The following is a 15,693-nucleotide window of genomic DNA, read 5'->3' as shown; positions in this document are numbered from 1 at the left end:
CTCGTGACTAAATTGTCGTTTATCAAACTTGTTGCATATATAATTTCCATTCGATGCTAACTTAAGTAAAAGTGTTTGTTCTTCTGGCATTAATTACACAATTCTACAGTTTGTTGAAAGCTGTTTGCATTTTGTAAATTTTTGGGGCGTTTTTTTGCCCTATCGCATCATTTTTTTTATAGCGCTCTATATCTTAAAAATGTTAGTTTATTAATATACATGAACATACCTATGACATGAATATATTTGAATTGATTGAATTGATTGAATGAATTGATTTTTATTAAATTAAATATGTACGTATAAATATGGAAAGAAGACATTGTGTGAACAATCCAAATAAAATTTGTTATATCTGTGGTAGGTACGTTGTAGTAAAGCAAAGGCAAACAATAACTTCTTTCGTGAAAAATGTATACCACGCTTATTTTGGTATAAAAATTCTCAACCAGTCCTAAGTTCATCATAATGTTTGTTCCGTTTGCGTTGAACGATTAAGAAACTGACAAAAAGGTAGGAAGAAATGTGTTTTTTTGTTTTTTTGAATTTGTTGTTCCTATGGTATGGCGAGAGCCTAGGAACCACAGTAATGATTGTTATTTTTGTTCGTGTAATGTTTAAGGATTCAAGAGAAAAAATAAGAAACAAATTGTGTATCACAATCTTGACTCTGCTATTCGACCAGTTCCTCATGAACAAGATGTACCGCTCCTTACCGCCCCAAAAGAACTAGAAAACGTCATATTGTCAGAATCAGAGGAATCTAATTCCGACCCAGATGACTCAGATTTCGCACCAGATTTCAGAGAGCCAGAAGCGTTTAACCCCAGGGAATTAAACAATTTAATTAGGGATTTGCACCTTCCAAAGGATGCATTCGAATTGTTAGCGTTCAGATCTTCGTGACAAGTATTATTAGCACTCTCGAAAAAGAGTTATGTCAATATTTTAGTCAGGAAGGACCGCTAGTATGCCGCAATATTCCTAACTAACATCCGTTCCACTTTTTTACTGAATAAAAAAATAAATTATTTTAGAAATATCTTTTTCTTTTCCTTTAATATTTGCAAAAAAACCTTACGTGACACAAATAAATGCATAGAATTTTTGAAATCAGCCTACAAAAAGTTTTCAAAATAAAAACATCTGTCAAAAAGTTTAATTTTTTAGACCTGTGTTATTTATGGTATAAATGTGCATTCCATACATCTATTTTTTTTCTTACTGTTTCGCCTGTCTATTATTGTTGTGGGATAACATTATTTATGCGTTCGATACACATATATATCACTTTTTAATTAGTTTACGAAATAGTTCATAATGTAGATTAATTTCTCGAGAGGCAAAGGCAGGCGCGTGTTGTTAAAAATAAACGACTAATTTTATCTCTGACTACCAAAAGCTTTTAAAATATCGAACCCAATTCAAGCCAAAAGGTTGCGAAAAACCCTTAGATGTATTTTAATCAAATTTATTGTTATATCTGTTATGTGTGTAGGAGTTTCTAAGTCAAAACGTTTCACTGGAAAGTTAAAACAGTTTTGTACGGCTTGTTGTAGGAATTCTGCGACAATCATTTATTTACTATAAATAAAAATTGCGTCATTAACGAACAAATAAATTTATTTATTAATGTTAACAAATGATATTTACATATGGACATATTTATTTACTTGTCAATATTGGTTAAATTAATGTGCTTGCGTTAGTGGGTTTCGTATTTGAAAAAAATATCAAAGCAAATGAATACGGGCCAAGGGCATATATTTATTCTCACTTTATTTTTTAGCTAAATCAAAATTTTCATGTCGCGCAGTGTCATTTTCCTCTTCAAATATTCGACCCATCATTTATAAATAACTCTTGCCAACTTAATTTACTCGCAATTTTGAATGACAATTCTCAATTAGCGGTTTTCCGTTAATTTATAAAAAGTAAAAACATTTGCAAACATAGAAGGAGGTACTTAATCAGTATTTCGTTTTCAATAGATAATAGATAAATTCCTGAAGTAATTAATAAATTAAAAAAAAACATACAATATTAATTTGTGAATACCATTCTGGACAGAACAGAAACGCAATTGACATATAATAGCACTTTTCCATTCCCTGGTCTAAAATACTGTATAAAATAATGCATTTCTGGAATAAACGATAATAGGGAAAAGTATTATTTTATGGCAGTTAAATATAGACAAGAATGATGTTCTTAATTACGAGAAAATCAACTTGATATACTAGGTAAAAGCAAAGTGGAAACAAGTGGTATAAATAGATCAAAAGACCATTTAAAGAAACCCGTTCTTGCCATTAAAATCGCTTATTAATAAATGCTCCTTGGCACAGTATGTTCGGTTAATATCATGGGCGAAGCATAACATAAAATACGGGGAAAAAATTAAGTAGATATTTTTAATTCTTCTGGTTGGAACGAGTACGAAGTTTTTTTTTTTGCTCAGAAAATTGTCCAGTAGGTAAGCTGCAACATTTTTGAAAAATTTCACATCTTTTATCAAAAGTAACATTTGTGGGTCGTCAATTTTCCTTGAGCAAGTATAAATAAAATAAAAAAGAAAAAAAATAAATTGGAAAAACTAGAAGGCATTTTAAAAAAATCCAAATTCCCTATTATCGATATGCATGAAGGGTAAAATAAGCCAGTTCATATCTAATTAGTTTCAGGAACACCATCGGAAACACCTGGGAAAATCCCAAATTTTAAAGTAAAAAAGAGCAAACCTTGCGTCGAGTTTGAAGATGAAAACCGCATCTTTTTGGAATGATACTGTCAATATACTGCGAATACTGTTTTTTGTAAGACGATCTTTAGACAAGTAATTCAGTCAGGCCAATTAATGTTTTTTCTAATGTATAATTTTCTTGCTTAGTAAGTTTTTTAATTATTTGCCAACATTAGAAACGTCATTAGACCGGTGATATGATGATATTGGAAACCATAAGGTGACGTGCTGTTGAAAAAAATAAAAAATTCTCATATCCCTTGTAGAAGCGCCAAAAATTTACGGATTTCGTTTTTATTATTTATACTTTTATACTATTTTATATTATATATTATACTGTTAGTGAGGGGTCAATCACTGGGGTATTTTAATCTACAAGAGTGGAGAATTTCAGCGGAATTCCAAGGTATTTTAGAACATTTCAGGGGAATTTCGTCCAATTTTGACGACATGGTGAGTAAAGAATGTAAAGAAAAATTTTAATTTTTTTAAAAAATTTAAATTGAATGGTTAAATTTTTGAGTTTACGCTATTCTGACAGTTTGAGTATATATGCTCCATAAGTTGTGTGATCCAATTTGTGCTCGCCATATTTTTTCTTATGAATTATTTAATTGTTTTTTTCCAGTTGGTCTATAGTGCATATGAAACTAGTGTTTAGATTTTTATGGGTTGTTGGGAGCAGCTCTCTGGTTAAGCAAGGACAACTTTACTTCAACTACACTCCCGCAGGTAAATTTTTTACAAAGGATGGTACAGTTTTTAGTTATTTCTTTTTATTATTATTAGGTATCCCTTACGTTATACATTTTACGTTTTTTTCACGACTATATAATATCCTAAATTATAAAACTTTGACATTTAAAATTGACTTTGAATTTTCCATGCCCTTCCTTTTGTTCTATTTATTCAATATGACAGAAATTCCGGACGGGTCAAGACAATCGCTACAACTTTTGTATTCATAATTTTTTTGGCATAAAAGTTGCTACTTTCCAATTTTTGAAATAATTATTAGCCGATAGTTCAAAGGACAAGTAGAGAAATTTTATCGAATCTTTCAAACTTAGAGCCTCTCAAATTAGAGGATTCCCAGCTCTCAAGAGAGGACCAGCCTATGCACTTAAGAGAGGGCAACTACGAGTTTTGTTGTCCAGAAGTCAACACAGTTTTGAGTTTTTGTAAAAGCGAGTGTTGTGTTGCTGAAAAGCTACTCACTTGGTCAATGCGTGTATAGGTCGTGACACTATTAAAAATTTGAATTTAGTTGCACTACCTACAAACTACTAATTATCTTTGTTTTGTTTTTATACAAATACTATACTGAAAATACCTTGAAAATATTTTTGCTACTAGATCCCAAAGTTATTTTTGTAACACAAGCCTAAATTTGAATTTTCATCCTAAACACGCTTATTTTATATATTTATTATGTTTTTACTTTGACTTGCTTAGAGAATTTCCTGAAAGTTTGAAAAATTAGAAGTATTTCTGGATATTTATTAAAAAAGGGAATTTCATTTGGCAAGTTTTTCAGTGATTTACCCCTCGACTCTTAGTTTACTGCAAACAACACAACCTATGCAGCAAATAAATGGAAAAAAAGTTCAAAAGAATGGCCTTATTTTAGACCTCATTTATCGATTTTAATCACGTCTTCGAAAAAAATTTTGCGGACCTGCGGATGTGTTCTGCATGAAAATTTTTACTTTGAAATTCAATTTGGCATGCAGTCCTAACTTTAGTTTGCTGTTCCATGTCCGGGTTTAGTATAGTCTCTATGCTGTAGATTTAAAACGCCAGGTCCAAACAAATACGGGCTAGAAAGCAAAGTACTCTTCGTAGAACCGCATGAACTTTGCCTCCTGCATAAAACAAATTAAAAAATATTGTCGGCCAAAAGCACCACTCGATTCTGCAATAAAATAATTCTTCCCAAATAATGCACATCAGATTCCACAGAAACCCAAACACAGAAATTATATTTAAGTATACTAACCGGACTAATATTAAGCGACCATATGTCGTGAATATAGGACTCGATATACATATTAATTCTACAATAAGAGCAAAAAAAATACATAACATAAGTTTATGGAGAATCATGTTTATTTTTAACGAAAGAAGCTACTTACAAGCAATGCTTCGTAGTAATCATATCTGGAATTTAGTTATCAATGTCAATGTTGGCTGTTGTCGGCATTACTTACATGATCAGAAGTACTTACATGATCGTGTAAGTACTTCCTCCACTCCCGACTCTAAAATACCCATTTTTTACGTGTCAGCTTCATGGAATACCTGATTTGGTACTTTAAACTATTACTACGATGTCGAATATATATTCAAAATATTTGTTTTTTTAACAAGTGCTTACAAAACAGAGTATATCCGAAAATTACGAAACTAAGAACCAACAACAACCGCGCTGCAAGAAACCCAACTCCAAGGTCAGATAAAATAGTTGAAAGAAGAATGAAGACATCAATACACTGGATTTATGTAAGAGTAATACATTCTGAATTATCTCATAGACTTAATTCCATAGAATTTGATTTTATAGATCTTAGAAACCGAACTGATATATCAAACATTATTCGCAAAAAGTATCTAAGACAAATATCCAAGTTGGACAATTTAATAAAACCTACCAAAAACCAGTCAATCATTTCAAATTTTTCTAATCATAAATTTACAATAGATTTATTAATTTAACTAAAACTACGTTTTCTGAGAACATCAATAAGGAGTTAAATTGTTTAGGATATCGTAAACAAATACGTATTAGCTAATTTAATAAAATCCCAACTTACAACCAATAGTAAATTCCAGGATCGTTCACATATATCTATGGTAAAATCAATTAAAAATAAGGTTTCCCAGAATAATATAGTATTTACAAGAGCAGATAAAAGAAAGGCAGTTATAGCTATCGATTCTCTAGAATATATTACACAAACCAAACAGTTTCATAAAGCAGACATTTACCAAGGTATACAATATGATCCCACTGAGTTATACCAAAAACAAGTTTAAACGGTAATTGCATTTTCATCACTTTAATGACAGGGAGAAATACCAACTAATATTAATGAATCGTCAACCTCCAAAATTATATTCTTTAATTAAATTACACAAATAGGATATGCCAATTAGACCTGTAGCTTTTTTTGTAACAGCACCATCAGTTAAACTTTCAACACAAAGACATTAAAATTTCTCCTAAGGCAATTCTAGTTTCTTTGACATCCAAAATCTATTTCCTAGCATTCCACCGATTGTTGCAATAAACATAACATAAAACAAGACTTGTTAGATAGTTTTATAGTTTGTTTAGACCAAAATTATTTTCAATTTAATGGTCATTTTTATATTGCTAAAAAAGGATTAATTATCGGAAATCCACTACTTACAGAAATTTTCATGAACAATGTGAAAAATATCATACATTAACATCCTCTGAGTAGAGGATTTCTTTACTGGTATAGATACGTAGATGCTGTTTCTGCTTGTTTCACTGGAATGGAAAAACAACTGCAGGCCTTTTTCAATCATATTAACTCCATACATAAGCATATAAAATTTACCATTGAGGCGGAACTAAATAACTCTTTAAACTTTCTGGACTTAACTATGACTAAATTACAGAACAAATTAGATTTTTCCATTCACCTTCACACACGGACACAGTAATTCATAATAACTCAAATCACCCTCACACAGACACATACAATGGCTGCCTTTTATCCTTTGATCCACAAACTATTTAATATACCACTTTCCACAGAAATGTTTGGAAAAGAATTAAATATTATAAAACAAATAGCATAGATTATAAGATTATAACTAAAAACAGTTTCAAATGACACAGAACTCTACCTATTTGATATCAACTACCGAACCCAAAATTTATAAAACAATAAAACACATAGGAGAACCTAGCAAGAAAATTTCGAAGCATCAATTTACATTTGGTCTTGATTGCTTTTAAAACTGAAAAAACCTTTGGAAAATTTTTAAAAAACAATAAAACTAAATCACGAAAAACTCAATGGTCCGGAGTCTACAAGTTCAAATAAGAGAGCCTATAAAAATAAAAGTTCGGATTCTAAATATTCCAATTATCTAAATTCAGAATTACACAAGTTTGACTATAATTTTGGTACTTTACATAATGAAACAAAAAGCAAAAAACTAAATTTGTTGGAAGCTATGGATATTAAGAAAATGCGATATTCGAATCTATTCCTTAATGATCAATTGGACGTCTGCGTTGTTAAATTTAAATTTATAACCCTACAGCGGTAATTAAGAATCTAATACTACCTGATTATATACATAGATGTCGGAATATTGTCATACGAGTATGTTATATCTGATAAGGTCAGGGTATTGTCAAAACAGCTGCCATAAAGTAAAAGTGAAAATCTAAACTATTTTGCTCTAATTTAATTGTGTTCAAGAAATTGTTGCGAGCTACTTTGGACACTTCCGGTAAGTACTTTAGTCACAGTTTGGGAGCCATTAGATGTCAGTTTAGATGACCACGTGATACGTCACTCATGTAATGTATTCGTGTTATTTTCCAAAAACTAATTATCGTAGAAAAAGTGTACTATGCAACACGTTTATAAACTTCTTCAAACACTTGTTTATTAAACAAAACTTTGTTAATAAAAGTTGTTTAGGTATTAGGGTCATCTAATCTGAAATCTTTCCAATTCTGTCATTGATTTTAGCTTCCATATTAACATTTCAGGGTAATTGTGAACTATAGAAGCCACTGTTTCGTCTAACCTCCTATTTTTCACGGTTCTTATTGAGACTTTCCTTTTCAAGCTGACGACTATTATTAGGTTGTGTTGCAATCCTCCGAATATCCTTTAAATTTTCTCTCTGGATATTTTGCGTGCTGCCTCTGTTTTCTAACCAAAACTAACCATATGTCTATTAGATAATATAGTGACCCTACTACAGTAAAAAATTGATGTTCCTCAAGTGGCTATGATAATATCGTAGAGATGGGAATGATCTTCCGCGCATGCGTGTAAATTTTCTTTCTAAACAACGACATCCACACATCTAATTCCTTATTGCCTAAACATTTAATAGGATTTAAACACATTTTGAGAAAATACTGTCGTAAAAATAACGCATCCAAACTTATTGATGATCTGGCAGCGGTCGCGTTGGTTTTCATAATTTTCGTAATTGCTTCATAAGTTCCTGTATTATGTATGTATGTATAAAACAAGTCAAGGAACAAACTATCCAACTTTTCCTAATTTCAGTATCCATTTGTTTCCTGTGGTACGACCAAGCCCTGTATAAATATCAAGCGTGCTCTATTTTTGGAAGTACAATTTTATGTTCCCTTCAATTGGATGAAATAAAACAAATGTGCTAATGATAGAAAACAGTGCTGACTTTTGTTAAATGACTGAGGATGAGTAAATGTATGTTATATATTTAAAAAAAAAATACAATTTGAATCGTGGATTTATATTCAGATCGTAATAATTGTAAAGAATATTAGGATAACCTAATAAAACCATTGAATAAACACTTTCTAATTTTTTTGAGGTAAACAAACATTGATTTGTGGCAACTCAATATAAGTTAACTAGTACATAGAGAATTTACAATAAATGTATTAATATTGTTATGTAAATTACATTTGAGCTAATTTGAATGTATACCATAAATTTGCTAATTTTCTCGAGTAAATTATATTTGACTTAATTCGAATGCTTACTTACTTCTTCTAATTATAAGCGGGTAATCACACGATTTATCTAATTCTGCTTCAAGGATTTTCTCGATGTATCTCTGGGACTGTAACAGATCTCCCTGTGAGGTTTTTACCACTGTTTTCTATTAAAATTGAGCTCCCGAATCCGAAATTTTGGTCTAAATTCTTAAATTATATATATATATATATATATATATATATATATATATATATATATATATATATATATATATATATATATTCCTGGATAAATAAATTATAATATACTATAAGAAATAAGTAAGAAAATATACTTATTTTCTATCTTAATTTTATTCCAGTTAATTGATTTCTGCCAACTGCCAGACATTTTTCGCATAATTTACGAATATTTCTTCGGGCATTTGCGAGCATAATTGTCTAGAACCTTGACTCCATGGCGTGCTCAGATGTTTTATAAAGTGCAATTTTAGAGATACAAAATAATAAAACAGATTTTATAGGCTTTCAAAAAATATAGAAAGATTAGAGAATATTTTAAAACATAAGTATAATATTTACACTTTCCTAAAATTCTGCAATATAGTTTAAAAAAAAGACTATTCCAGATTATATTACGGATCGTACTTCATGCCATCCACATTGGTTTCGGATCAGGTTTACCGAACATTTTCATAGCCTATTCTACTTTTTTTTTAACAATTTATAGAGTAACTATGAAAAAATAGTACTTTTCTTTGTATTCTCTAATGATAATAATAATAATATGTTAAGTAGAAAAAAATTGGATAGAATATATAATATTAAAATATTTGTCAATTTAAGGTAATATATTTAGACAATTATACATTTTTGAAGAAGCGCGGTGAATTTTTAAAGAAATATACAAGGCGTTTCATTAAAAAAAACAACTTTAGCTGGTATCTTAATAGATCATTGCGATATAGGATATTTAAAAGACTGAATACTAAAATGGCCAAATTTTCTGATTTTCATTGTATCTAAGAAACCAATTACACGATTGTTTTGACATCGGTTTTTTGTTCACGACAATCAAGCACATTATTGCGAAAACCGTATCGCTATATCTCTAGAATAATTGAGATAATAAGCAATAATAACGAGAAATGGACACACTATACATATGTTAGAATCACACGCCTCAACAAGCCATTAAATCCGAGCACCAATCACAGGTCATTTCAAACATTTCATTGGAAATTTGTTAACGCGTTTTTTATTTAATTTAATTTTAATTTATTATTTTGGTATTTAAGCTTTAAACATACGATGGTATCCCGTAACTGTTGATCTATGGCGAGTAAATTTTAGAAAATTGACATATTTCATTTGTTGATTCGATTAATAGGTAACTATCAAAACTCGATAAGTATAGGAGGGCAGGTGGTTCGATTTTCAATAATCGCATGATAGAATTTCTGCAGAAAAATGTTCAAGCAAACCGAACTTACAGCAAGCTTTTCCCCCTTGTATTTCGGCGCGGCAAAACATTGCTGGACGTTACCCATCACAAATAATAGTCCACCAACACATTACAAAAATCGAAAAACTAACGAGAACGATTACATATGATGGGATCGTCCGCATTAAATCGCCAGAGGCGTTTGTCGTTCGTTGTCGCTCGCAACAGTTTTATCACAATTTCGTACGGCGACGGAAAAATTTCGGTGATCCCCGGGTATAAATTTGAATGTTTCGACCGGAATAATAATTGTTAAAACGCGGGCGTTTATTTTTTGCGGTGACAGACACCGATTGCGCGCGCGGTACGTATTTTTCTATCGAGACCACGCTGTGGACACATTCGCGGACTGCCGATGTTTGCCGCCGCGTTCACTATTATAAAAAGTTGTTTTTCTTACGTGATCGATCCCGTGCCGACTGCCGCGAAGATTCGGCATCGAATTCTATTGATTTATTCTTCACTTATCTCTTGGTAATTACACCATTGTTCTCCGAAATCGTTTTGTTACGGCGTTGGCGAGGTTGAGTCGAGCAGAGGACACAACTGACGTTGTGTGCTAAAATTTTGATGCTTTTTTGGGAACCGATGTAAGACCAAGCCCGCTATCGACCATGACCTCGCCAGAATGTCTGGTGGTAGTTCGAGGTTCTATCACCAATTTAAATTTGTTGAGGAGAATTACTCGATCAGGATAGATTAATCAATAAATAATCAGCTCTGTTAAAACGATTTCTTTACCTATCGCGACGTTGCATGTGGTTACCATGTGGGTTACTTTTACGTAAGTTAAGCGTTAACGTCAATTTAAACGTTAATGATAACTAAAATGATAAACGGCTTCTACGGCGACGTTAGACGGACGTCATAGACCAACCAATTTTTGACTGCAAATAAGTTATCGTCGCCTAGAGTGATTGAAGGGTTAAGGGAAAAAACAAGGAATATCACACTGTATTTTGGGATAATTAAAAATTTTGCATTTGGGAGTGAATATCTTTAAACCAAGGGATTAAGGAAATGATATAAATTTATATTTGTTAAAGGAATAGTATTATCTAATAAATATATGAACACATTTTATTCAAATTTTAAAAGAACAGATAAAAAATAAAAAAGAAACTTAACTACACGAAAAAAACAAGGGATGTCCCAACGTCACATTGTGGAGGTCTGGTTGCACAAACTTCCAGCAAAGCTAAAAAATATCGCTGTTAATTTAAAAAAAAAGGTTCGTTCGAGCATCACGTTTACAAAACCTCGTCAGTGTCCTCAGATTTTTGTACTTTGCGGCAGGAATTGGTAATAGATCTGAAAATTTAAAATAAAAATGATATTTTTTGACAGTCTCACATTAAACAAATTTGTCAACAATGTGTCTTATAGGCTGTACTTGTTTTGCAGACACGAAGGATCAGATTGCCAGTATCACAAACAGGTTCCAAGTGCTAACATTTTTAATATACGGAAAATACTGTAATTTGAAATGTATCCTTAAACACACACAAATTATAACTTACCGGTATATGCGGGTAATACATTTCTGACTTTTGAGGATCTTTTGGATTTTACTGCAGTAATATGGTTTTGTGTCCAGGTACCATGAAAACTTGTTAGAAAACTAATTAACTGTGATGGCCTTATCCTTGATGTTCTCAAAAGTTCGAACCAGTCATTCGGGATTTCCATGTGCGTTTTCAAATTTATCAGCCCCATATTTCCATATGGGAATGTCCTCTTTCGGGGAATGTTTTTCGGACCGAATCCAAAAGCTTAGTTGTATGTACGACATAATGAATAAAGCGAAACTTGGAATAGTTTTTATTTTGACCGCCTGCGGAGTCGCATGCCATTTTATAAGGCAGATTCTTCATTATGTGTGGCTAAGTGTATAATGCAATATTTAAAGCAAACGCAAAAATTAAGAAACTCCCATTGCAATTCACTATTTACTACTTTTTAAAAGCCTTTTACAAATGCAAAACCTAACTCCATTAGTAGATGGATAAGACAGTTCTCAAATGTGGTGGTGTTGATAAATCCATATTTACTACCCATAGTACACGGCATGCAGCCACATCCTCCGCGGCTCGTAAGGGAGCAAGTATGGATATAATTAGGCTGGCAGCAGGATGGACTGAAAAGTCAAAAACATATGCGAATTTCTATCAACGCCGTTTGTTAAAAAAGTCAAATTTTGCGGAGGCTGTTCTGGGCTCTTAATCTCTAATTACTCTTTAGATGTATTTCGGTTTAAGTTATAAAGGTAGCCTTTTGTTTAGTGTTTAACAATCGTTTATTACCATGCTTTTGTGATAATTTCGTTTCTTCCAGGAATAGAATACATATTTATAATTGTTGCAAATTTAATTATACATCTACGTTATACTTACTTATGAAGACGAGGCATAATATAATTAACAGATCAAACGAACTTACCTGTAGTGAAGTTCGATCTGAATTATATGAAGCCTCATCGAAATAATTAATTCTCTCTCAACCCATGACCCTAGGCATACAATCATAAATATTTGGTTTGCTTTAAAAGAATGAGGTAACACGCCGAGATGACGAGCCGATGGAAGCGGAGTGCAGGGAACAAACAAAAAAATCGATATTTTAAAATGCGTGTAGTTTGAACACAAAGTGGAAGGTACTACGTTATACTTAATTAGAAGACGAGGCGCAATATAATTCAGATCGACCTTCACTAAAGGTAAGTTCGTTTGATCTGTTAATTTTTTTTTAATTTGTTCCATATTTTAGTTGTTCACTGTAGGACTGCTTTCACGTTACTACCAACTTGTACTGCCGAGGTTATTTAACTTTGGATATTTAACGCTCCACATGTAATTTATAGAAGTGGCAGTGGTGTTGAAAAACATTTAAGTCCGACAAGTAACAGCAAATAATTTATATAATAATGATATTACTACAGTAAATGCCTCCCTTATTGGATGTATTCGTGAATGTTTTCACAACATATTCGTTTTTTCTTAATGCGTAAGATAGTTTTCCCAACCACCAACAAATATCCCGCATTAATTTGTTAGCAATTTGAGTAAAATACTCATACAAACCGCAAATAAAGGCACAGGTTTTTGGTGTTAAGACTATTTTTATTATTATTTTAAACCCCAGTAACCAAAAGTTCGTCTAAAAAATTCCTACTGAAAAACCCCTCTCTTTGCAGAAAAGCAACAATGATTTTTATTATTTTGGTAAACACTCTAGAAGCAGAGTTTATTCCAAAACGCACACCATTATACTCGCACAGAGGTCCATTATAACGAAATATTAAATATTTTGTATAATATTGCTTAATAGGTAATACAAATTATACGACTTTCAAATCCACCTTGGCCATAAAACTATTTGTTGTAAATAAGCGCGTAACTGCTTTATGTAGTACGTGCACTATAAGTTAAAGTGGCTATTTTTTATATGTATTTAAATGTTTAAGATTAAGAAGAACCGTTCCGCGGGAGGATTGTAAAAATATTCGAGAAACTGACCCTCAATCGGATTGATTCTAGAAATATCTCCAGTCTTGCTTAAGCAAACTACTTCCTTGGTTTTCGGCTTGTATCTGGTCTTTAAACAACAGTATGCAGCTGTCTCAAACCGAGTCCAATGCTTCCTGTGATCCCATACAGCCTAAAATATTTATCCCAATTCGTAAGTTCCTTTTGTCCGGAACAGATCAAAGTAATTTACTAAACGATCTTTTTTTCATTTTCTGTTATCCCAGACAGTCTTATTTAGTTTTTTGTTTTCCCGAACAGGCGAAGAAATTTGTTGTCATTTCAAACAGCAAAGACAGTAGTGTAATAAATAATTTTCATTAAGATGTTTATTTCTATTCACACGTTTTTTAGAGTTTAGAGTTTTTGTTGTCCGTCTCGAGTGATCCTTCGAAATTCCATATATTTTTTGTAGAATATTATTTGTGTTTTTTTGCTTCTATGTCTAGCTTCGATGTTGATTTTTTTAAATCTCCTTTCAGATTTGTGTGTTTGGGTTCTTTGATGGTATTTATTTGTAATTGTAATAATATAGTGCCGTCCACTATTTGTAATGAACGAACGCCGTGCTTTCATCAAATTGTCCCAAATCCTTATTTAATTTTCAAATGTCACACCACAAACAAAATATGACCAATAAAAAATGAGATTCAAGATTCCAATGGCGAAGTTTGTCCTTAACTTTTTGTCAAAATTAGTTACATAGCCAAAATAAAAATATATATTGTCAAAAAACAATCCGGTTGGGTGCATACGTACATGGTTGCAAGTCAAGTAGCATACAGGAACCATCAATTCTACAATAGTAAAGCATCCTTATTTCAGAAAATGTAGTATCTCGTAGTAATTACAGGTTTACTTTATTTATAATGCCAGAAAACGAAATGACGCTATTATTTTATAACTGGTGGCGTGTGTAATCATTCGCATATACCTAGTTTCCAAATTTACTTTGAGTAGAGTTGAACATATCCTTTAGATTTTGGTTGTTTAGAGCTTTTTATGGATGTTCGAATCTTTCTTTGATAGAAGAATTGATTACATGCAAGGATTTTAGTGTGATCCTTCATATTCTTTTATTGATATTTGATATTGATATTTTTTGTCCTGTCTCTCCAGTGCCGCATATGCATGGAATCCTGTAAACTTCCAGTGTTTCAAACGGAATTTTATCTTTGATGATCGAAGATGTTGAGGTTCTTTTACAATTGGACAATGCGGTTTCAATATTAGATTTCTTAAGAAATTTTCATATATGCCCAAAGTTCTGAATCTGAAGGGCCACAATGGCACGTGTGGGCTTGCTGATTTTCATTGGGAGGTTGTGGTGAAATATATTTTGTTTGTTTTAATTCTGTTTATTCTGGCTGAGATATTTTACGCCTCCGTAAACAAGTGAGTTTGTTTCAAAAATTAAAATTCTGTGTGAGACCATAGAAAGATGAAGCGAATTTTAGTTTGAGGAAAATCAAAAATTTGTTTTTACTTTCTTCCGGTTTACTAGCACAAATGTAAACAGTATTAGATCACACAACTTAACATTTAGATTTGAACATAAAATTTACGTAATGAGCAATGAGCATTTAAAAAAAAAAGACAATAAACTATTTTCATTGGAATATAATAAAACAAGATATATATTTCTAAATACGAGAAACAGCAAGAAATTTGAGGTAAACTTCATAAATCCAAAAGCGTAGAAAAATAATTTTCTAACTATAAAAATCTATGAATTATGCGTATCCCAAGAGGATTCTAAAATCCCAGCTCTAGGTAAGGTAATTGAATATATTTTCTAAATATAAGTTTAATTGTTATAATCAATCACTTCGATTCTTAGTCAGATATGTACATGGTTGTAAAATGTAAATTAGATACCTATAATTTCGTAAAACGTGGGCGGCTACGGCAAATTATTGTACCGCTCATTGGATGGGAAGGATGGGTCAAATTTGCATATTTATTAAAACAGTAATATGCGTGAATGACGAAAAGTTTTTTACATAATAAATACACCTGTAGTTAGAATACTTGTAAAATGCTTACCTACAGAATTGAATGTTTACGATAATTTGTCTCTGCAAGAAATTTTAATTGAATCACAACTAGGTACATATTGTTCTTTGATTGTTCTCTTAATTGTCTACTTTGTAAACGTGCTTAATAGAATGAGATTTGCTATCAGCTGTAACAATAATTTAAATTTTCGAGA

General features: G+C 31.6%; 1 protein-coding gene across 1 annotated transcript in view; it reads right to left on the bottom strand.

Annotated features, from left to right (window-relative positions):
* LOC132704061 (NAD(+) hydrolase sarm1) overlaps positions 1-10,075 on the bottom strand; it is an 89,811-nt gene extending 79,736 nt beyond the window's left edge. Inside the window, exon 1 of the mRNA XM_060673717.1 lies at positions 9,947-10,075. Coding sequence (XP_060529700.1) covers positions 9,947-10,003 — 57 coding nt within the window. The 5' untranslated portion in view covers positions 10,004-10,075. The remainder of the gene's footprint in view (positions 1-9,946) is intronic.
* Positions 10,076-15,693: the final 5,618 nt, after the last annotated feature.

This window comes from Cylas formicarius, unplaced genomic scaffold, assembly GCF_029955315.1.
Source record: "Cylas formicarius isolate icCylForm1 unplaced genomic scaffold, icCylForm1.1 PGA_scaffold_6__28_contigs__length_40554024, whole genome shotgun sequence".
Classification (NCBI taxonomy): domain Eukaryota; kingdom Metazoa; phylum Arthropoda; class Insecta; order Coleoptera; family Brentidae; genus Cylas; species Cylas formicarius.
The sequence above is the reverse complement of the archived record's forward strand: the minus strand, read 5'-3'. Positions and strand labels throughout refer to the sequence as shown.